The sequence below is a fragment of the Panthera leo genome, chromosome B3 (genome assembly GCF_018350215.1).
Source record: "Panthera leo isolate Ple1 chromosome B3, P.leo_Ple1_pat1.1, whole genome shotgun sequence".
Taxonomy (NCBI): Eukaryota; Metazoa; Chordata; class Mammalia; order Carnivora; family Felidae; genus Panthera; species Panthera leo.
The window spans coordinates 55,510,385-55,535,358 of NC_056684.1; the positions used below are offsets into that span (position 1 = coordinate 55,510,385).

At 36.0% G+C, this 24,974-nt stretch overlaps 2 protein-coding genes across 4 annotated transcripts in view; one reads left to right on the forward strand and one right to left on the reverse strand.

Annotated features, from left to right (window-relative positions):
- Positions 1 to 7,231, forward strand: part of MYEF2 (myelin expression factor 2) — a 31,443-nt gene extending 24,212 nt beyond the window's left edge. For all 3 annotated transcript variants that reach the window (XM_042942123.1, XM_042942121.1, XM_042942124.1), the window contains one exon: positions 6,089 to 7,231. In XM_042942123.1, coding sequence (XP_042798057.1) covers positions 6,089 to 6,252 — 164 coding nt within the window. In that variant the 3' untranslated portion in view covers positions 6,253 to 7,231. The remainder of the gene's footprint in view (positions 1 to 6,088) is intronic.
- SLC24A5 (solute carrier family 24 member 5) overlaps positions 6,828 to 24,974 on the reverse strand; it is a 35,024-nt gene continuing 16,877 nt past the window's right edge. Inside the window, exons 4-10 of the mRNA XM_042942125.1 lie at positions 15,116 to 15,199; positions 14,919 to 15,022; positions 14,483 to 14,583; positions 12,146 to 12,429; positions 9,871 to 10,077; positions 7,871 to 7,972; positions 6,828 to 7,150 (exon numbers count right to left, since the gene is read on the reverse strand). Of these exons, the coding sequence (XP_042798059.1) occupies positions 6,828 to 7,150; positions 7,871 to 7,972; positions 9,871 to 10,077; positions 12,146 to 12,429; positions 14,483 to 14,583; positions 14,919 to 15,022; positions 15,116 to 15,199 (1,205 nt within the window). The remainder of the gene's footprint in view (positions 7,151 to 7,870; positions 7,973 to 9,870; positions 10,078 to 12,145; positions 12,430 to 14,482; positions 14,584 to 14,918; positions 15,023 to 15,115; positions 15,200 to 24,974) is intronic.

Below are 24,974 nucleotides of genomic sequence, written 5' to 3' on the forward strand. Positions count from 1 at the left end.
GGCTCCAGGCTCTGAGCTGGCAGCACAGACAGCTGATGTGGGGCTGAAACCCACAAACTGTGAGACCATGACCTGAGCCGAATTCGGACACTCAACTGACTGAGCCACCCAGGTGCCCCTGTTCATAGGTTTTCTTCCCTCTTAGATAGAGGCTTTTGGTGCAGGAACTGCATCGTTTCATTCTAACATTTTTCATTGCCTCCGTATATATAGGAAGAGTTTATTAAATGTTTATGAGTGAGTTAAGTATTCTGAGCAGATCTTCATTCATTTATTCAGTTACTTATTCATTCAGTCAATCAGTCTACAAATAGTATGTTTTTGGCAGTCTGCTTGTCATTAGAATTAGACATACAAACAGTGAAACATAGTATCCTTGCCTTCAAGGAACATGCAGTGTGAATCTGTCAAAGATGTTCTTTTGACTCCTTTTGTTGATTATCTTTTTTTTGGCTTTCATGTATATTCAAGTAAGAGAAACTTAATGTTTTTTAATTGTAAAAATGTTAAAAATGAGGTAACTATTAAAACAGTTACCATGAACAGAAAACAGAATTGTAATGTTGTTTTCCAGTGTTGGTAGTGTTTGTAGGAGTAAGAGGATCTATCAGGATGAGTCAGCAGCATCTGGCCATGAACCCCATAGACTGCAAAAGAATGGACATGTTAGGGCCTTAGTGAATACATCAAATGAGGAGCAGTGGCGGCAGGTATAGGTCATATCTGTTGTAGTTTCAGTGAAAAAAAACAGCGCCAAATGAGATAAATTACATTTTTCAAAGTAGAACGGAGACACGAAAAGAACAAAGCGTAGTACACAAATGACATTACTGAAAATGTGACCAATATTGATTTGACTTTTCTTTAGCATATGTGTAGCAGGCACATTTCTTTTTGAGGTCACATGTGAGCAAGGCTTGCAGCAACTTTGAGGTCTTGTATTGAGATTCTTGTTGGAGTGGCATTGATTTGATAGATGGACATTAGCAATTCAGACGTTTTCTGAGAGGAAAAAAGTAGTATCCAACTCTACATTTAAAAAATGTGTACAGCATTTTAGCTAATAAAATGAAAGGTGGGGGCGCCTGGGTGGCTCAGTCAGTTAAGTGTCTGACTTCGTCTCAGGTCATGATCTCGCAGTTTGTGAGTTCGAGCCCGGCATCAGGCTCTGTGCTGACAGCTCAGAGCCTGGAGTCTGCTTTGGATTGTCTGTCTCCCTCTCTCTATGTGCCTCTCCCATGCTGGCTCTCTGTCTCTCTCTCAAAAATAAATAATCATTAAAAAATTTAAAAAATAAAATTATTTTTTTAAAGAAATTATTATTATTTTAGCTCTCCTCTTAGATCCTTTATTAATCTATAGTATCGTGAGTATAATGATTTTTATTTTTCTTATCAATTCTATTGTAAAAGCTTCTGATTTTTATTTAGATTTATATTAAAGTAATGCCATATTTATGGCCTTTTGTAGCAACGTGGGTGGAACTGGAGAATGTGATGCTAAGTGAAATAAGCCATACAGAGAAAGACAGATACCATATGGTTTCACTCTTATGTGGATCCTGAGAAACTTAACAGAAACCCATGGGGGAGGGGAAGGAAAAAAAAAAAAAGAGGTTAGAGTGGGAGAAAGCCAAAGCATAAGAGACTCTTAAAAACTGAGAATAAACTGAGGGTTGATGGGGGGTGGGAGGGAGGGGAAAGTGGGTGATGGGCATTGAGGAGGGCACCTTTTGGGATGAGCACTGGGTGTTGTATGGAAACCAATTTGACAATAAATTTCATATATTAAAAAAAATAAAATAAAGTAATACCATATTTAAATAATTCCCCACCATCTTCCTCTTTTTAACCTTAAAATGCATTGATGGTAAAGAAAATAAGTTATGGGAATATAGAGTTAAGTGTTCAGCTATTGGCAACTATGGAAGTTACCTGGCTCATATGAATTGAACTATCCATTTTTCTGCCACAGCACTTTATTTTCAAATCTTAAGAGAGTTTTTTCTTTCTTAGTATGAGAAGTTTCTTTCTAACCTGTTCCAAGTCAATAATGACCTCTTTCACAGTAAAAGTCAGTTTTGTTGTTGTTTTTTCCCCCTTGAGCCCAAAGTGAGTAAGTATATCCTTTTGGTTGCTTCTTAGTAAAAGTCTAGTGGTACTCCATGCATCTTCCCCAGACAGTATCTGTCGGTAAATGGCTCACCAGCAAAGCCCTGTGCTTACCAAATGTCTATACAAATCTTCCTTGACTTACAGTGGGGTTACATTCCAACAAACCCATCCTAAGTTGAAAATATAGTAAGGTGAAAATGCATTTAATTACACTTAGCCTACTGAACATCATAGTCTCACCTAGCGTACCTTAAACATGCTCAGAACACTTATATTAGCTTATAGTTGGGCAGAATCATCTAACACAAAGCTTACTTTATAATAAGGTGCTGAATATATCATGATTATCATTGATTAAATATATATCATGAATATATCATTGATTAAATACTATACTGAGTGTGAAAAATAGAGTAGTTGTGTGGGTCCAGAATGGTTATAAATGTACGGCTTGTTTACCCCTGTGTTTGCCTGACTTACTGAGAGTTGTGGTTCATGGCTGCCGCCCACTATCACTAGTATCATACCACATACCACTAGCCTGAGAAAAGATCAAAATTCAAAGTACAGTTTCTACTGCGTATCACTTTTGCATCATCATGATGTTGAAAATTGTAAATTGAACCATTATAAGCTGGGACCATCTATAGTGGTTAACTGTCCTTGATGGGGCAAATACAAAGGCCAAGAAAATGTATTTTAGGTTATACTACCTCAGTACAATATTTCTTCATACTTTGTAATTTGGGGGAAATTGTGTTCACATAGCCCCAGACATAACAACATGAAGAATGAGTGTAGTAAAATAGATCTTTTTTTAATCCTACCCTATGTAATTCCTCAGTGACATGCATTTTTAAGAAGGCTGAGTATAAATAAATTAACTGAACCATTCAGAGTTAGTTGTAGTTTGTGCTAACGGACTCATGTAGACATAGTCTTTCAAACTTGCTCCTGTATTTATTACACACTTTAGCTATACTCTGACTTGGCTTGGTATGAGGCAGGATCATAAGATTTTAGAACTGCAGTGCAAGGAAAGCCCGTTGAATTATTCCTGCTATAAACCATGTAAACAAATATAACTTTGATCCACAGATTTCCATTATGTAGTTTTCTGGATCAGCATGCTTGTTAACTGGCTAGAAAATAGAGATTTGGGTTAGATTTTATTTACTAAACCACGTGCTGCTTCAAGGATGACTAGTCGACTTTAACTCTGGCATATTTTAATAGTAAAACATAATGCAGTAACAGTAAAAATAATATATGAAGAGCATTCATTGATAGTCCTTTTGTTTGTAAAGAAACACTAAAACTTTGTTTTTTGTCCCTTATATCATAATTACAGCTTCTTACAGAGTATCTGATTTTGCTTTTTTCTTTTGTGGTTATGTTACACTTTCACTTTGGTAATGGCTTTTATTGAACCATTTATTTATTTTTGCTTTAATTTTGTCTATTTTTAGATAATGCTTTTATATCAGCATTTCCCAAAGCATACCCACAGGATGTTAATAGGCTGGATTAAATAAAGTGACAAGGTTTCTTTCACTGCAGGATAAGTCATTTTTTAACTAGTATATGTAACAGCAATATGTTTGACTATTCTGTTGTACTGATTTCTCATTGCATACTATTTTGTCCTATACTATTATTAAAATAGCAGTTCTATTTTCGTTTTTCTTGGAATCACACAAGATCAGTAGATATTTAAGTCATTTAAGAAAGTCCTCAGACTTTGTAATATGTAAATATAGCCAAGGGGGTCTGATTTAATTATTGGAAACTAAATTTTTTTCTCCTCAATTATTTATCTTTAGAAAAGTAAATTATCTCAGTCGGTGTTTTTATGGGATTAGAAAACGTAAAACGCTTTCTGGTTCTATGCCTTGTGGGAGTTTTGAACAGTCTTACCATGAAACGAGTATCTATAAGCCAGTTTCTGTAGCCTGAGTGTTCAGACTGTAAGAATGTGGAAGCATTTTGGTGGAGAGACCTTGTCAGATTGAAAAGCTGTGAGATCATGGTGGGGTCAGGAATTTGGGAGTCTGACTGTTGATTCCTAAACTGATAGAGACAATTTAAGAGAAGAAAAAGAGCGAGAGAAACTTGAAAGATTGAGACAGATTTTGCATGAGATAATTACGTATTTTCCTTTGAAGTTTTGAAGATTTCTTGGCTTGAGTAAAACTTACTATTGCTAATAAAGCTGATGTTAAGAGAAGCCCTAAGTTTTTATGAAAGGTGAAAGTAGATAAGGAAGAACCTCTAACTTTAAAAGCCCTTGAAAATTCTCCACAGTAATCCACCGAAATCACTGTACTGTGCTGTCTTTGACCAAGGTATGCTTTAATTAAACTTGCTTTTTCCAGGTCTCAGCATTCACAATATTAAGAGGACTCTGGAAATTGCTCTGCATCTATCTTTAAAGTTTTTTAAAGTTTCATTTTATGTTGTTTATTAGAAAATGTGATTTCTATGTTTTTTGTTTTAACGAATTGTAGGTTGGTTATATATTGTTTGAATTTACTTTAACCATGATAATATAATTTTTTCTGGGGATTAATCTGTTTTATAACTTCTAGAACAGTTAAAGGCTCCCTGGTCTCGGTTACAAGATCATGGTTTTGACTCATGACATTTATTAACTTGGACCATTTAGGTAGGGTGAGCAGTTGATTGCCAGTTGGTTTAAAAAAATGCAGTAAGGGTGCGATTGGGGAAATGGTTGAAAAAACAAAAACAGAGTAGTCCAGGATGTTGTAGATAATAAATCATTCAGATCAAGATTTAAACAGGAAAAAAAAAAAAAAGATTTTCTACTCCTGCATTGAAGTTAAAATAGATCCTATCACCTGGCAAAGGGCTTATGCAATTTTTTTTTTTTTATAAGGCTTTTATTATCTCCCTCTCCTTTTTTGTCCCTTTATAGAACTAAATATGTTTGGCTTTCTAAGTATGTTGCTAGACTAAAATTAGCCTGTAGTGATTTGGCTACTATATAATATTCAAGGAAAGGAAATACGGTAAGTGGGCACACAACTCCCCTAAATGTGTGTGGATCTGATGATAATACATCCCAGTTTGCCTGGGGATAGTCTCCTTTTCATCTGTTATTTGTGTGTAATTACTAATCACTCTCCATTTTACTCTCAAAGGTGTTCTGGTTTGTGTGGTGGATGTTTATGGATATTTTGTAATTTGATGAATGATTTAATGAATACCAGCAGTGATATTACCTATATATGCAATAATTGTCTGGTTTTCTTCCTCCTCCTCGAAGCTTCTCTGAGGTTCTTCTTTGGGCCTTACCATCACTGTTACTTTTATTGATTTAATCTATGCTATCTCTTCCATGCCTATTTCCATAACCTATTTGGTACCACTCTTACACTGGAGTTCAAATTGTGGTATTGAATAAATAAAATGGCACTGTGGTTAATAAGTAGAATTAGTGGGGCCCTTTGTGGCCTGATAAAAATTAAAATTCTGGGCAGTTGCTACTATTTGCAGTGGTGAAGTAATGAAAAGGAAGATAAAAGGGAAAGGAGAGATTGGGGAGATTGGGCAGAAAGTGAAAAAAAATTTTTTTTTTCTAAAAGTAATTTTGTTCATATTTGTGAGTTTGTTATTGTGCATGGTGACTTGCTGGCATTTTGTGCTGTTTGCCTTGCTGCTATAAATTTACTTCAGAAACTAAGAATTTAATATAAAAGTATTTTTTTATGTTCTACTTTAATAAAATATTAAATCCTAAGCAAATTTATTTTTATTCCTATTTTGTATACTTTAACATGTTTATATTCAGAATGTAAAATGATGAGAATAATGTTTATATGATGTTATTTTTAAATCATTAATATTTTTAGCCAGCTATTTATCATTTCATTGGCTATAAGGAATATCAGACCTGTGTAGTGAGATGAAATCCACTTAAACTGACTAGTAATTTTATAATTTTTCTTTCACAGGTCATGTAATGTTTGCAGAAATAAAAATGGAGAATGGAAAGTCAAAAGGCTGTGGAACAGTCAGATTTGACTCCCCAGAATCAGCTGAAAAAGCATGCAGAATAATGAATGGCATAAAAATCAGTGGCAGAGAAATCGATGTTCGCTTGGATCGTAATGCATAATTTTAAACCACGGTTGGAACATTCTTACATCTGTTTTGCTGAATCTCCTAGAAAAAGTCATTTTTTTTAGTAATACTGTATGCTTACAAAAGCTGTAAAAATGAACTTTTAAAACTCCCACCAGCTTTTAACAGTATAGTGTTAAATATACTGTGGTTTTTGTTAATCTCAAGTTTGGGTTTTTAAAGACAGCAAGTTGGTCATTCAGTTTAAATGAATGGTTATACTGTTTTTAATGAAATAAGCCATTTTTCTTGTTGTTACTTTCAGTACTACATAGTGGGATTTGTCCAAGTTTCCTCAACTTTTATCAACTTACTGTAAGGTAAAACAGATGGTTTTTTCAAAACTTCCGTTTTATATATGTAATTGTCCTTGAAAAGAAAGGGCTCAGACAAATTAGGATGTGATTTTGGGTTGGTTTTAAATTACTTTTCTTGGTGATGAAGAATTACTGTAAGTAAGTTTTAGATTCTAAAGTTCAGGATATTTTTTATTTGACTTAAATGAAGAAATGGAGTTTTCCTGCTCTTCCTTCTCCCATCATCCACGTTTTCCACATAACCCTATTAATATCAACCTCCACAGCCCCTTGTTTTATTATTTCCGATGATTCCAAGTTCATATAGAACCGATAATGTGGTAATCCCCAAGTATAATAATAGGCAGACTACTCCCAGCTTTCTGTCTAGTTTCCAGCCATTGAAGTGAACTGCTGAAAAAAGGAAAATAATAGAAATGTTGAGAGAGATGGTTATGTAAGTTAGTCCTCTGCTGTTCACTTCTATAGGAGCTGATGCATCTATAAATGCAGTTTTAATAAACCATGGAACACCTAGGCACAGCATATCAAACACATTGGATCCCACGATGTTAGACATAGCCATATCTCCTTTGCCTGCAAAAAAAAAAAAAAAAAAAAAAAAAGCATGTTGTTAAAATGTGCACACCAATGCTGTATTTTTATTAATAAGCTTCATAAAAAAACACTGGAAATTTTTTTTTGTTTGTTGGTTTTGGAAAATTGTTATTAGAACAAAAGTCTTACTGAATTTGTATTTTTTAATTTTGGGGGGGTTAGTATTTAAAGTCTTAACATTTATTTAATAATAATTATCTTTATTTATTAAACCATTTTTCAATAAGGTCTGTAGATTACTTGTTGCTTTTCATTCTCATTTAATATGGTTAATTATGATTTAATGCACATTTCAGATAAGTATTATTTGGGGGTTAGGTTTAGTGAAGTTAATCTGCAATTAAATAGTAAACCCTTCCTCTTGAGTCACTCTTTTTTTTTTTCTTCAAAGTATGCTGAGGAAATTTTTTTTTTAATGTTTATTCATTTTTGAGAGACAGACTGAGCGAGGGGAGGGGCAGAGAGAGAGAGGGAGACAGAATCTGAAGCAGGCTCCAGGCTCCGAGCTGTCAGCACAGAGCCTGATGCAAGGCTCCAACTCACGAATCATGAGATCATGACCTGAGCTGAAGTCGGACGATTAACCGACAGCCACCTGGGCGCCCTGAGGAAATAAATATTTTTAAAGGTACTTTTGCTCAGTGTATTTCAGCCAGGCTTGAAGAATGGGCATTGCAGCACGAGGGACCTAGCTCTTACCTTTTCTTGCAACCAACACACTGGCAATCGTGTCTGGCAGGCTTGTTCCTGCTGCTAATAAAGTAAGGCCCATTACTGTGTCTGGAATTTCTAATGTTTCCCCTATAATAAACATAGATACTACAAGTTATAAATCTTATAGATTCAGTAACCATTCTCTGCAGTTATTTCAGATATTTCCTTCCTGAACAAAAAGAAAATAGGCACATTTAGATTTCACAACCAATATGTACTTAGATTTTAGCTAGAAAAATATTTGGATAAGATTGGCAAATTGGGTAATACAGGTAGTACAGATTTTTAATGATAGATATCTAAAGATATTTAATAGACAAAATTCTACTAAGGAATAATTCCTCTGCCTGATAATGCCTACCAAAGGTTTGGATGTTCACTATTAACTGATCAAGGCTGTTGCTTAATATATGCTAATGATAAGATTGGTTATTTTCTGTTTTGCAAAGCATTTTCTTAAAGTCAGAATTAAACAAGTTGTTTATAGCTATTTTTAACCTATAAATGTGTTAACATGGTACACATTTTTTAGGTCCTACTTTGGTGATATACCTTAAACAAAGGAGAACAAAAATCGGGTTCTACCTGAATCTTCCTAACATCATGTTCCCAATTTATTAATCCTTCTGTTAAGTTTGATGTCAGTCCAGCATTTTCCAGAAATGTGTTCAGAAACAGAATCAGAGGGAAGTTAAATAAAAAAAACATGTAACTGCTCTTTTAATGTTGCAATTGAATACTTACCTTAAAGTCTTTTTCTTAAAATGTCAATTAAAAGTACTTTAAGTAGCTGTTTATTGCATGCTTTATATATTGATATTGGAATTATAGTTGGTTGTTAATTTTTGTTACTGGTTTGCCAGAGTTCATATGTACATAAATAACACTAATATTTATCATCTTGGGGGCTGTTCTATGATCTGTTACTTGATTTTGCTCTTTTCCTGATTTCCTATTGTTAAGTATATTCTGGCTGAGAAAATTTGGAGAGATTTAATATGCAAGCTAATTGGACTTTTTCATCCTTGTCATTAAAAGAAAAGAAATACTCTGCTTTTTGCTAGCATGCTATTCTAAGTCATACATTAATTTGGGGAAAGTCAGAGATTGGCAAGCTTTTTTTGTAAAGGGCCATGTAGTAATTATTTTAGGCAATGCAGGCTATATGGTTTCTGTTGCAAATATTCACCTCTGCCATTTCAGTGTGAGAATATCCACAGATAATATATAAATGATTGGGTGTGATTATGTTCAGTAAAACTTAATGAGCAAAAACAGGAGTCCTGACGGTTTGGGCACACAGACCATAGTTTGCTCACCTCTGATATGTTCATTTGGGTTAACCTTTCTGGGAGAAATTCTTGATTTTTTTTTTTCCTATGTTTATATTCAGTGTTTTTCTTTTGGAGTTCTGTGAAACTAGAGCTGATTATGGCCAGCGGTAATATTTAAATTTCAATCATGAAGGTAGTAGAAACCTAAACTTAAATTTTATTTTATGTACTTTTCACCCATTTCATAGTTGGTTTGTATTGCCATATCCAAAAGCAAAGTGAAATGTAATCCAGTTAAACAGTGAGCATGTACTGTTTTCTCAAAATATTGTCCCTTTGCTATATTTTTCATTGTGGAATAGAATTCAATGGATAGAGCATATTGTAGACCCCATACAATGTGATTTAATTATTAGCATAATAGGAGGACATCCTGTGTACTTGATTTCATTTATAAGAAGATCCCTTGACTTGTAACTCTAGGCTGTATAATATTTGAGAATATAGTTGGTATATAATACACAACTTACAAACCCCTGAATGATCTTGCTGGTATATTAATATTTAATCTTTTTGTAAATAGCAGTTATCTTTAGTCTTTGTGGAAAGAGAAATTCCTCCTTAGCTAGACTTTTAGTGAATATAAGCAGTTCTTCTGTGAAACTGATTATTTTCTTTTTTAAATTGTGCTCTTGTACTAAAGATACATACCAGTTATTGTGACCATCCAAACCAGGATATATGTAAATGCAGATATCCATAGTGCCGACACGAAAAAGGTTATCATAAAGTAATTTTTCCAAAACTTTCTTCTACAATCTGGTGTGGTTAGAAAAAGTAAGGTAATGATAGGAAGGGATAGTACCCAAAAAATTCTTTGTAAGTCTGCTTCAGGCATGTTGAAAACACTTGGTGGATCTGTTGAGGAAAAAATAAATGATTTTGAGTTTTCTCAAATGGCCAATTAAGTTGGAAATGTCCATTTAGAAAGCTATATTGAAATAAATTAGCTGTATCAGTTTCTAAGAGGCTATTTAAAACATTTGAATACCTCATTACTGATATTGCTGGCAAAAAGGAACTAATTGAGACTTTAGGGCAGACAGTATAAAATGCGATACTCAGCATTTCTTGATTTGGGACCTAAAATCCATCAAAATATCTTGGATCATTCAGTAAATGTATTCGACATAATGTTTATTAAGTGTCAGTTGGACTTCTCTTGGTTTTCTACAATATGAATGGTTTTTAGTAACTTTTTTTGCTTATGGGACTAACTTGCCTTCTACCTATTATAGCTAATATAGTTGTCTCTGTCCTCCAGTATTGATGATGTCTCTAGCCTGCCCTGTGTATCAGATAATGCATACTTAAGATGTATAAAACAATTATAGCATAATATTTTTATTAAGTTGAATATTCCATTCTAAATATCATTGTGATTTTTGGGGGGCTTCAAGTTTTCTTTCTTAACATTTATTTGTTAAATTTGGAATTCACTATAATTCTTAGGAAGAGCCTTTAAGAAAATAGGAACTAGTATGGAATCTACAATATAACTTATAAAACTTGAGTATGTTCTTTTATTTAATTTGTTTTGTTAAGTTAGTGGAAGACAATATATTGGATAAAAATAAGAGTTCACTTTAAAATTATTTAAAATTTGCATGGCATTTACAAAATAATGTACTATATTGTAATGTACCATTATAATGTAGCCATGTATTGGATCAAATTACATTACAACTAATGCCAGTAAAATAACTCATGAAAAAATTTTCAAAGCTTCAGCCAATGGACCATTAAATAATATTAGATATAATTTTAGTGTAATGAAAAGATTCTTTTGGTTCTTTTGAATTTCTTATTAAAAAATTTAACTTAGCAATATGCCACTTGCACCTGAAAGTCTAGAAACTAATTTTTAGAAGAAGGGGAAATGTCATGTTGTAATTTTTTTAGGTAGTAAATTAGAATAGCTTCCTAATGTACTTAGGTAAATTTAGAATCTGTTTCATACAATCACTTTGTAAAAAACTAATACATAAATTTCTGTTTCTGGCTCTAGATGAACTTCTACTAAACGCATTTATCCACATGTTCTGCAACTGCTTCAGATGACATATTTAAAACTAGTTTTTCGCACACCAGCACTTTTTCCTAAATTCCACGTTTTTGTAAGTGGTGTTCCCCTTTTCTCAATCAGTCATGAACGAAATCTCAGAATTTCCTCTGCTCCCTTTTCTGACCTGTACAGTCTTTCAGTTGTCCCACCTTGGTGATGCTTCCTCTGCATTGTCTCTTTTATTCCTACTCCTTTGCTCTGTCCAGGCACCTACCAAACACACCAGCTGTTTTAGTGGCTTCTTACAGACCTCCATTTCTTTTATCCTCTAATTGCCCTGCTCAGAAACCTGCAGATTTACATACTAGCATATAAGGCTCTCCTATTCTTTACTATCAAACTTTAATCTGCTTCTTTAACGTATACATTCTGTGCTCCAGGTATGCAAGTCCTTGACCAGGCCTTTTGCTCATATTAATTCATTGGCCATCAGTTTATCGAATATACTTTACTTTTACTTCTATGTTATTTACATAACAGACTTCTGTAACTGTTAATTATTGGTAATAAATCAGGCCATCAGTTAAAATCTGATCTGTTCCACAAGGCTCAGTTTAAATGCTGCCTTCTCTGTGGTTATCTTTCCTAGCTTTTATACAAATTTTATACAGTCTGCCCCATTTAGGAACTACAGTTGTACTTTATTTTCTCCTCTTTATAGTACTTCAACCTTCATCTTCTAGCTGTTTTCTTTTTTCTCTATAGTACTGGAAGATTCTTAAGGATAGGGACCACCTCTTCATCATGTCTGAATATCCACAGTGTCTTTTACATAAAAAGTATATAGTAATTGCGGAATCAAAATGAGACTCAAGTTTTTCTAGTGAGTAGATTTAATAGTGGGCATGATGTGCTTATTACCTTCAGAAACCTGACTAAGACCATGTAAACTTAAAGGAAGCTGAGAGTAGCCAGAATCGTCATGAAAAATCCCACTGTCAGTTCTTGATTGCCGACGGATGAGTGGCTGACCCTCGTCTTCCCATCCCATCAGTTGTTCTTGCTCACTTCTCCTCTCCGTAGTTTCGGCAAGACAAGTGCAGCAAGGGCTGAATTTCTTTATAATATATTGGTTGACTTTAATGTCAAAACACAGCACCAAAACATATAATCCATATATCAAAAGCAGTAAAGTTCCTTCATACCTATAAATTAGAGAAATTTGTGTATTTTAAAATAAAAAAACAAAGGTTTTGTAGAGCTACTAGTTTGGGGGCAGTATCTGCTTAATAATTTTCCAACACAGCAATAAAACAAGCAAATAATATTTCTAGGTGTATTTTGGTTTTATAGTTGTGTCCAGACTTGGCTACAGCATTATTATAAATTTATGCATAAAAGCTTGGCATTCATTTCTATATTTCAAATAAAACCAAGGATTCTAAATTCATTGTCTTCATTTATACTTTACAAATTATAGGCATAAAAAATGCTTTGAAAATAAAAATTGTAGACTTTCAAAATAAAAGTTAAACTAGTGAATAGTGATGGGAATTCTCCATCTCAGTTCATTGACAGCATGCATTCCTCAAAATATACAGTATTTTATTTATTTATTTTTTTTTTTTTTTAATTTTTTTTTTTCAACGTTTATTTATTTTTGGGACAGAGAGAGACAGAGCATGAACGGGGGAGGGACAGAGAGAGATGGAGACACAGAATCGGAAACAGGCTCCAGGCTCTGAGCCATCAGCCCAGAGCCTGACGCGGGGCTCGAACTCACGGACCGTGAGATCGTGACCTGGCTGAAGTCGGACGCTTAACCGACTGCGCCACCCAGGCGCCCCTAAATATACAGTATTTTAAAGGAATATGGTTTATCTGTTAGTTCATTTCAACTGTATCTATTCAAATCTGGTGTAAGAATTTTGTGTAAACTATTCAGAATATATAAGGCTTTGGGACTTTCCAGTTTACAGGGGTTTTTTTCATTTTTGGTTTTTTTTTTTTTTTTTGATATAACTAAATTTGGCTTGTAGTCACAAGACAATAAGGATATTTAAAAAATGAAATTACATCATAGGCACTAAGAACTGTTGTCCCATAGTCTGGTCTCCTAAAGAGTTGTGATTAGGTAATACCACTACATTTGAACCTTTCATTTACCTTTTATTTTATAGCCAGTGAAGCTCTGCTACACTGAAAGCACAGAATTCTTGTTTTCCCTAATGGAGGGAGCATAGGTTTGGATACTCTTACAGTTATTGCCATTGTCCCTTTAGAGACAATCATTAGGACAGTCATTGTCACTTTAAAGATAACTGCTGAGTTCCAGAAGGATCCCTACTATAGGCAATAGGCTTTCTTTGGGAGACAGACTAGATTTCAGGATGATTCAGTTAGAAATTCTGCTCCCTGCAAGATTTTAAGTTTCTTGTCTGCAGGTCTTATGCAGGGTTGCTAAGTTGTAATACTCCAGAAAGTTGTAAAACTCCAGTTGTAATACTCCAGAAAGGTGCCATTTACATTGTTTTCTATTTTTCTGGTATCCTGTAGCATTATGCAGTGCACAGTCTATATGGCTGTGCATTTTACATTCCTCTCCATCCCTTGTGACTCCTAGCATGGTGATAAACCCATAATAGATACCTGGTTCTTCTTAGTTGAAAAAGTTATTAGCTGTCCACTGAGTCACCCTCTTTTTCATTTTCTTGCAACAGCAAGACACTGGGAGGTAACAAAGCAAACAATTGCTAATACCTATATATTGTTGATTCTTAGAGGAAGAAGGCTATAGTTGTTGCTAAATGAACATCAGAGAGAGAGTTGGAAGAATTGAAAGATTTTAAAATTTACTTCCTCCGTCATTTCTCTCCTGTCTTGTGACTATGACCACTTCTAACCTAGGCAAGGTAAACCACCCAGTAGAAGAAATGACCCAACTGCTGGGGCTTTAATTGACAACAAAAGGGGAGACTGAACAGGCTGAGGGGTGAAGGAAGGGTGGTAATGTCCAGTGATTAGTGAGACAAGGAGACTCACATGACTGAAGAACTTTCAAAGGGAAAACCCAACCAGCACCTGTGATGAGGAAGTTAGCTCAGAGGCATGTGGGAAAATGGTACCAAAGTGGTAGGTAATTGAGAAGTGACTGAAATAACATTTCCGAAAAAGACATGTTGCTAAACCATTGGAATTTCATAAAAACCCTCTCTGTAATTGTGTTTTCCATAAGAGTAATGATCATTTCAAGCTTACCAGTAAACTTGGTTGTCGAATATTATGCCAAGAACTGCAGCTACACTAATTGCATATGCTGCACAGTCTCTGAATAAGGGCCAACATGATAGCGTTGAGGCCTGTAAAATGATAATTTACTGTTTCCGTTACAGTGTAACTTCAAGTACATGCTTAGCACAATACTAAAACTATATGTTTGTAGCTAAATATTGTAACCTTTTGCATTTTGCTTAGAGAAGGAATTTTAAGAAAAATGGTGTTTCAGAACCTACTCTGGTTTTCATAAATTTGACCAAGAGCTATTTGTGGGTTAACTTTAAATGAAATACATGTTTTTCTACTGATTAATAAATTTGATTGAACACATTACTAGTGCCTTGTTTGTTCTGGACCATAAACCATTTTTGTAATGTGTCAAGACAATAAATTTGTGGAGTAAAGTTGTTTTACATACCACATTAGATAGTAAGCCACAAGCTGCACAGATGCCAAAGAGGTTATACATTGCAGATCCAAGAATGGTGCTAATGCCAATGTCTCCTTTTGTGATAAATACACCTATAAGCAAGGTAATTGCTACATTAGTGCTACCAGACTTGAAGAAGATAAAATCACATAGAGTAAGCAAAAAATATAAGGAGCAATATTTACCCAGGAAAGCAGTAACCAGCTCAGGAGCTGAACTACCGGCTGCCATAAAAGTTGCACCTGCAACATCCTGAGACAGTCCAAGGGCTGCAGACAAATGAAATTATGTGAAAGTGACAAAGGGAATGTCTCTATAACTAAACATTCAAATCTATAGCTTCACAGAAAAGCACTAACCGTGACTTAAACTGGAAAAATAAAGCATGCAGGTTAAAAAATTAGAGGAACCCAGTCTTGCTCTATGAATCCATTACTTAATGCTTCCTTAGAAGGGGAGAGAAGGCCAGAGACCATGGGAGCTATACTGCAACTCCGTGTTCTAAATGCCAAGATGCAGGGTTTTGTGGGACCCAGAAAGAACTTTCTAGCTGGGTGGCTGTAGGTGTATGGCAACAGCCAGACTTCTTTAAAATAGTACTGTCAACAGTGCTCCTGTACAAGTTGATGAAACTGAGGTATCTCAGGAGTCCTAATCCAATTTGAAAGAGGAGAAAAAACGAATTGGTAGTTTTTAAGATCTGTAAGTGAAGCTGAATTAGGATTATTCACAAATTCGCAATTTCAACTGTGTCAATACAAATGAGAGGAAATTAGTTCACTAAAAACCAAATAAGAATTACTTTTGTATAATTACAGTCTATTGATTTAAAACCTACAACCATTAAAATTTTAGAGTACTAAGCCCAAGAAAATACTAGTATTCAAATCGTTTGTGTATATCCCCGAGACTTACAAGCACAGCCACTGTCTTCAGTGATGAGATGAAGGGTCTTAGGAAGTTTTTGGCTCTTTCAATTTTAGAACTAAGGGATCTACTATGGGAAGGAGAAGAGAAAGTCATGTTGAAAAGACTACCTTGTTTTGGGAAGGCTTAGACAAGGTTGCATCAGAAATCCCCAACTAGGTTTTACTGGTACATTATGAAGTAGCCTATGGAAGTAGCATGCTTTTTTATTCTTGGTGTGGCAGATTGTATTTTACAAAAATGGCTACAGTATTTGTGTCCTGGTGATTTTCCAGAACCTTTCCATTCCCTGCCTCTCACCCCCCCCCCCCCCCACAAAAGTGGAGTTTATGTCTCCCCCTGTGACCACTTTGACTAACAATATGGTAGAGCCATAATATTTCTGAGGCTGGGACATAAAAGGTGACAAAACTTCTTCATGGTTCTCTCTAGGGACCTTTGCCTTAGAGCCCTGAACCACCACACAAAACCTCAGCCACCGTGAAACTCCTGTACTGGAGATACCTCATGAAGAGCCCATACAGAAATAAGAGGTGCCTGAGGAACCCCTACTAGTTCAGCCCCCAAATTTTGAATCTCCCCATCCCAGGCACCAGACATGTGAAAGAGAGGCAGCTTTCAGATAATTCCAGCCTTCTCTTCTGACTATAACTGCATGAGATGCGTCAAGCTGGAACTAACAGCTGAGCCCAGGAAACCCTCGCATCTGTGAGAGGTAATACCATGATAGTTTTTTTAAGCCACTGGTTTTGGGGTGATTTGTTAAGCAGCCATTGATAGAACACCTGGCTATTGTTGTACTTACTGAGTACCTACTATGTCAGATGCTTTTTTAAGTGCTCGGAATGTGGCAGAAAAAAAGACCAATGTTTCTGTTCCCGTGGAACTTTAATTCTAGGGAAAAGAAACAGACAAGATAAGCAAAATATGTGTTATGTTAGAAATAGCAGGAAGCAAAAGCAGGGAGTGGGGAGCATATAGAATGTCATGAAGAAAGGATTGTAATTTTAGATTGGGTAGCCAGAAAGGCCTTTGCGGAGAAGGTAAATTAAAAGTTTTCAAGTGAGAGAGCTAGGCACATATGTAGAGGCAGACTTCACTTTACTGTGCTCCACAGATAACGTGTTTTCTACACATTGAAGGTTTGTGGCAACCCTGTGTCAAGTGTATCTGTGCCTTTTTTCCAACATCATTTGCTAATGTCATGTGTCTATATCACATTCTGATAATTTTCTCAATATTTCAAACTTTTCCCTTAGTATATTTTGTTACGCTGATCTGTGATCTTGGATGTTACTCTTGAAACTGTTGGGGTTGCCATGAACTGCACTCAGATAAGACAGCAAACTTAACTGATAAATACTGTATGTGTTCTGACTACTCCCCCGCCTGGCTGTTCTCCTTTTTCTTTCCCTCTCCTAGGCCTCCCTATTCCCTGAGACACAATACTGAAATTAGGCCAATGAATAACCAACCCTACAGTGGCCTCTAAATGTTCAAGAGAAAAGAAGAGTTGCAAATCTTTCACTTTAAATCAAAAGCTGGAAATAATTCAGCTTAGTGAGGAAGACATGTTTTAAGCAGAGATTGGCCAAAAGCTAGGTAGGCCTCTTGTATCAAACAGTAGCCAAATTGTGAATGCAAAGGAAAAGTTCTTGAAGGAAATTACAAGTGCTATTCCAGTAAACACACAGAAGGTAAGAAAGCAAAAACATCCTTATAGCCGATACAGAGGAGATTTTAGTGGTCTGAATAGAAGATCCAACCAGCTACAACATTCCTTCCAGCCAAAGCCTAATCCAGAAGAAGGTCTCTCTTTAAGTCAATGAAGGCTGAGAGGGGTGAGTGAGGAAGCTGCAGAAGAAGTTTGAAGCTAGCAGAGATTGGTTCGTGTGATTTAAGGAAAGAAGTCACCTCCATGACATAAAAGTGCAAGGGGAAGCAGCAAGTGCTGATACAGAAGCTGAAGCAAGTTATCCAGAAGAGCTAGCTAAGATCATTAATGAAGATAGCGAAACAATAGATTTTCGATGTAGACAAAACAGTATTCTATCGGGAAAAAGGTGCCATCTAGGACTTTCATAGCTAGAGAAGACGAGTCAATGTCTTGTTTCAAGCCTTCAAAGGACAGGCTTTTGTTAGGAGCTCGTGCAGCTGGTGATTTTAACTTGAAGTCAATGCTCATTGGCCATTCTGAAAATCCAAGGCCCTTAAGAATTATGCTAACTCTATTCTGCCTGTGCTCGATAAATGGAACAATAAAGCATAGATGACAGTATATTTATGTACAACATGGTTTATTAAATGTCTTAAGACCACTGTTCAGACCTGCTGCTCAAAAAGAAGATTCCTTTCAAAATATGACTGCTCATTGACAATGCACCTGGTCACCCAAGAGCTCTATTAAGAGATGTACGATAAGATTAATGCTTTTTTTATGCTAACACAACATTCATTCTGCAGCCCATGGATCACCATTCTAGATCCCATTAAGAACATTCACGATTCATGGGAAAACCATCAAAATATCAACAGAAGAGGAGTTTGAAAGTATTTGATTCCAACTCTCATGAATGATTTTGAGGGTTTCAAGACTTTAGTGGAGGAAGTAACTGTAGATGTGGTAGAAATAGCAAGAGAACTGGAATTTGAAGTGGAGCCTGAAGATGTGACCGAATGGCTGCCATCTCATGATAAAATTTGAGTGGGTGGGGAGTTGCTTCTTACGGATGAGCAAAGAAAGTGGTTTCTAGAGACGGTGACGATGCTGTGAAGACTGTTGAAATGACAGCAGAGGAATTAGAATATCACACAAACTTCGCTGATAAAGCAATGACAGGGTTTGAGAAGATAGACTCCAATCTTTAAAGAAGTTCTAGTGTTAGTAAAAGGCTATCAAACAACACTGCATCCTATAGAGAAATTAGTCATGAAAAGAAGAGTCAATCGATGTGGCAAAGTTCATTTTTGTCTTATTTTAAGAAATTGCCACATCACCCCAACCTTCAACAACCACCACCCCGATCAGTCAGCAGCCATCAACCTTGAGGCAAGACCCTCTACCAGCAAAAAAGATTATGATGCGCTGAAAGCTCAGATTATAGTTAACATTAGGTAAAAGGTTAGATAAGGTAAAAGGTAATAGGTGGCTAGATCATGTAAGACTTGTGAATCCTAGCAAGGATTTTGGCTTTTATTTTGAAAGATATGGGAAGTGTGTGGAAAGTCATCCACCTCCTTCTTGCCAGTGATGCCAGCCCCAGTCATGAGGTTATTTGGTCTCAAGAGGCCCAACCAGCTCTATCTAGTCTGAGCTATTTTGCCACCTGTTAAGCCTCTGTTGTGAAAAGTCCTCTTAGGATATTTGGAATGATTCCTCACTATTTGCCTTTGGTCATGTTGCTTGATGAACAGGTTGCAGTGATGAATGAAGGCAGAGAAGTAATATTTTGTGCAACACAGTTCATAACGTTTCCTTTGCTGGTTAGAGTCTATCTATCTATCTATCTATCATCTATCTAGCTGACTCTGTGTAAGACCAATTGGCCATAAAATTTTAAAATAGAAGATGATAAGACATATTGCTCTGTGCTTAACTTTGTTCATTTCAGGAATGAAGTAAATGATATCTTACATTCATACTATACAATTCACTTTCATATACATAATTTAATAATCTCAATTATCCTCTGATATGAGTGGTGGTATTTCCATTTTACAGATGAGGAAACAGGCCCAGGAGGTTAAGTAACTCAGTTACATGGATAGTAAGGATCTTATATGTGAGAAGTTAGGGCATAAACTCCAAGTCTGTTGTTTCTAAATCCAATGCTATTTCTATTTCACCACAGAAACCTAATGTAAAAATGGCACTAAGGCAGGCCAATTATAACATGTTGGGCGACTCAGTTATTTTCTTTCCTGCCTCATGGCATGGGCATATAACTACCCCATTCTATTCTTTCCTAGGGCAAATAATAGTTACTGGGAGTCAGGGATATTTTGGAAGTTTTCCAGCATGTTCCAGAGAATGTATAAATTTAGTGATATTGGATATTAGCATGAATTCTCTAATTAAATCAGGGCCTGATAATATGTGGATGAAGTTGCAAAAGAAAAAAAATGCTTAATTTTGAACTAAATGTCCAAACTTGGTGCAGCTCAAGAGTAAATGACCAATCTTTGCTTAATGCTAGTTTAAGAATGCTTCATTAGAAAAATTCAGTCTCAGGAGGGAAAAGATGATCTGTTGAGCTGTTTGCCACAAGGAAGGAAAATGAGTGACCCTTTTGAACACTTTCACTATCAAAAGGCAGTAACAAAAAAGCGTGTTGCTATTCACTGGGCTCTAATTGAGTTATGAAAGGAAAGGTTCTGTAACGATGGATATATAAAACTTCAAAGATATTTTAACAAATCATATCTTAAGGTTCTAAGCATATTTTGTAAAATGGTTTATACCTTTGAACTTTAGAATAGACTGACTTTGTCTTCGCTGACCTTTGGGTAGCATTTCTCTCTGCGATAGTTTATTATTAAAGATAAATTGTTCTGGTTTTTTTCCCCCCAGAGCTATTACTTTTTTCCTCTTTATTACTCTAAAGGAATAATCACATTTCCTTCAGGATATAGGTGAACTGTTCAAGGTGAGTTTTCTTTATAGGTTTAGATATCATTACATTGTTTATATAAAGTGCAACTTTATGATAATGACCTGTGGTCTATGGGGACCACAACTTAAACCAAAATTCATCAGACTTTTTCTTACACATGTTCTCTTCTCTGATGCTATGTTGAAAAGCTTATGACAGCTTTTTAAAACTCTCTTCTGGAAAGATAATATAGTGGGAAGAGTTTTAAACTAAAATGGAAACCTGTATTCTGGCCCTGCCTGTACTTAATATGGGATTTTAGACACGTTATTCAGACAAGCCTTACATTTTGCCATCTGTAAAATGGAGTGTTGGACTACGTACTCTTTGAGGCGTCTTCTAATTTTGTCAATTTTTATCAAAATGTAGGATATGGATTCTATGCTTTTAGACTCTATGCCACTTTTTATTGTTAAATAAATTTATAATAAAAAAACCTCCTACATTACTGAAAATTTAGGAGATAGTGTGGGAATATAGAAGGGGAAGAATCACTTATATGTTTACCATTGTGTTTTAACCACTGATATCATTTTAATGTATCTCCAGCCCTTTTCACAATGCACATTTTAATAGTTATAAGCATAAGCTATATGTAATTTGGCATCCTCTAATACAATTTTAGAAACTTTCCAGTGGCAGCAAATTTTCATGCTTTGGGAATGGATTAGAATGACCAATCAAAGGTCATTCAGACACACCTCCAGTGACTGGGATGGTAGTCATCCTGAGTAGTTTTAATTTCGGTCCAGAATGAAGTATGACAGCAAACCAAGGTGCTTTATGATTTGCAAAACTGTTCTAACATTAATTTCAAATATATTTTTAGATTTTTTTTTGAGTACAGCTTTAACATCATAGGGATAAATGCCTAGCTTCCCAATGTACAACATATATATATTCTGTGATGTTTTTAGCAATAAATAAAAACATTTTGATTTCTTTATAGTTACCACCTCATATTTTATCTGAGCTATGAGGGAATAAATTCTGAAACCCTGTGTAATGCTTTTAAAGACCTAATTCCACTTATGAGGACTCCCTCCAACCTCCAATCTAATGTCTATAACATTATAGTGATTTTCCACCTGACCTAAGCTTATCATATAATGCATGTATAAGACACTTTATCTCCAAACCTCACAATTACCTCAGTTCTGGCTCCATAACTTGCCCAAGGTCACATAGATAGTAATTGCAGAGACGGGATAGACACCTAGATCTTTTTTACTTTCAAAAGCTACTCTTTCAGCTATCCATGTAGGTAAAGCAAAAAGATTAATGCATGGCTTTATTATTATTGTTATTATTACTATTACTATTATTATTGTTGCCTGTATATGCAATAGCATCTTGGTAATACCCAGACAACTTGGCAGTTATTCAGGTCCATATACCTTGGGTAGATTTAGATGCAATCCAAGGGGACCACAACTTAGATCAGAGAAAAGAAACACAAAGAAGATGAATATGCTCTTAAGAGGAGGATGAATGCCCTTGTGGCAGGGAGAAAGCACGGTTCTTAGATTCTTTGTTCTTTGGGAAGGCTTGGCCTCTGTAAATTTCATGAGGATTAAGAATCAAACAATCCCCTGAAACTGTTGGCTATCCAAATGCCATACCCACGGAATTATTCAACTGCCTTTCACTTTTATCCATTTAGAACCAATTCCACCTGGAATTAAAACTCACATTTCTCTCTTATTGTCTATTTCTGAGACATACGTTGCAGTTGAACATGGGCAAACATGGTTCAAAGCAAAGTGAATAAAAAAAAAACCTTTTGATAACAAATTAGATATTTTATTTAAGTATGTTTCCCCAACACCTTATTAAGATCATTTTCACTTAAGACATGTTATACCTCAGGGCGCCTGGCTGGCTCAGTTGGCTGAGCACCCGACTTCAGCTCAGGTCATAATCTCATGGTTCGTGGGTTTGAGCCCCATGTCAGGCTCTGTGCTGATAGCTCCGAGCCTGGAATCAGCTTTGGATTCTGTGTCTATCTCTGTCCCTCCTCTGCTCACATTCTCTCTCTCAAAATAAATAAATAGACATTTAAATTATGTCAGGGTCTGTGCTGGCAGCTCAGAGCCTGGAGCCTGCTTCAGATTCTGTGTCTCCCTCCCTTTCTTCCCCTTCCCAACTAGCACATGCTCTCTCTCTCTGTATCTCTCTCTCTCTCTCTCTGTCAGAAATAAAGGAACATTAAAAAAAAAAAAAAAGATGTTATACCTCAAAGGGTCAGCATGGTGGAGGAATTAGAATTCCTAACTGAGTAGTATATTAGTGTAACATTTAAAAAGACAAGTGTCGGCGACACCTGGGTGGCTCAGTCGGTTAAGCATCTGGCTTCAGCTCAGGTCATGATCTAACGGTTCATGAGTTCAAGCCCCACGTCGGGCTCTGCGCTGACAGCTCAGAGCCTGGAGCCTGCTTCGGATTCTGTGTCTCCTTCTCTCACTGTCCCTCCCCCCACTCATGCTCTGTGTCTCTCTGTCTCTCAATAATAAATAAACTTTAAAAAATAAATAAATAAAAAGACAAGTGTCTTAGCCAGCTCATTGTGGACTTTGGTCTATATCAAGTGACCAATTGTAGGGGGTCCTCAGTTTTCTACGAAGTTAGCTTGAGAACTACTGTAAAGAACTACTGTAAGCTACTGTAAACAGTGGCTAAACAACTCTAAGAGACCCCTACTACATATCAAAAGTATACATAAAAAGGATTTATTTTGGCTTTATGCTTAATGTTTGTGTTTCTAAAACCAAACTGCTTATAGAGATAAGATCTAATAGTCTTATCTGGGCTATAATTTAATATGGTTTCTATTATATTTTTGATTTATATAATATTAATTTATATTTAAGTTAAATATTAAATATACTTTAAAGATATCACTTTTTAAAAAAGAAAAGGTCACTAAAGATAGAATAAAATCGTATGGATTTTAATGTAAAGGAAATAAAAGGAACCCTAGACAGAATATTCCAGAGATATTTGAAGTATCATTTAAAGTTGTTACATGGATTATTAGATTAGATAAAAGAATGGGTTTCATAAATGTAATTTCTCTTGCTTTTATTTGCCTTAAACTTGGTTTTCAAGGTCTAGCAGATGCACTCTAGATTTGATATTTGCCCCAAACATATCCATATTGACTTTGATCACTCACCTTCTGCACTTTCATTTTTCCTGAGTAAAGAATTATAATCTCTGTAGTCTGTTCTTTTTTTTTTAATGTTTATTTGTTTTTGAGAGAGAAACAGTGAGAGCCAGGGAGGGGCAGAGAGAGAGAGAGAGAGAGAGAGAGAGAGAAGGAGACAAAGAATCTGAAACAGGCTCCAGGCTCTGAGCTGTCAGCACAGAGCCCGATGTAGGGCTCAAACTCATGAACCATGAGATCATGCAGTATTGTGATAGATCATCCAACAAGTATACCATAGAGCTTTTGGAAGAAAGAAGAAACCCCAAGCAAACAGTACCAGATGTGACTAGCTTTACAAACCAAGCATGGGAATTTTAGACAGTTTCATAAGTCAGGCTTACATGAATGAACAGAGACCACAAAGACCACCCCCCCTTTCTTCCTTGTCCTCATTTGGAACCTGTCTGTTTCTGTCTCTGTCTCTGTCTCTGTCTCTGTCTCACACACACCTCAGTGTATCCACCCAACTCCAGGTCTAGGGTAGCACAACTGGTGGGGATAAGGGAGCTCCCTTAAGATTATTCTTTACCCCATTACCTCTAGCTCCCTTGATCTCAGATAATATTCCACCTCTGATGACATCGTTTATAACCCCTTCCCCTGAATCCTCAATTCTATTTCCCAATTCAGAAACTGGGTCTTATCTCTGAAGGTAAAATGCTCTGGACACTAGAGTGTGATTTTTATTCCCTCTATGATGTGGATTAATTTCACTTCATTCCTCTATGTTCAATGAATCATCATTAGCCTCTTTTCCGATAGAACCTCAGTGGATATAAAAGAAAATGGCATTCGAGGAAGAAGACACAGGAACAGCATTTCCCCATATTGGTGCTACAGAGTAAAGATGCCAGCAAAATGTCTCGGGTTGTCTAACAAGAGGTGTGTGTTGAGGATGGGGTGGGGAGGAGAGTTTGTGTGGCTTCTGTGATCGTAAGTAGAGCGAGGAGAAAGAAAAGAACCTTGCTGGAAGAAGCCTCCTGTGGTGGTGACTCTAGAGGAAATTGCCAGATCAACATAGATAGCTACAGACAGAAAAAGGGTCCAGGGTGGGTATCAGCAAGAGGCTCTGGCCTCTACCATGTCCTGCTCATCCTCTGAATGGAGAGTCCTGAGCCTATTCTATCTTCATCTGAAGACCCTTCCATTGACCAAACGAACTACTACTGGTGGCTTGAGGAGTGGGTAATGAGGTGATGGGGCTGGGGTGGGCCAGGGTCCTGTCAATTCTCCCAGCATGTTCTAGGTTGGGACTTA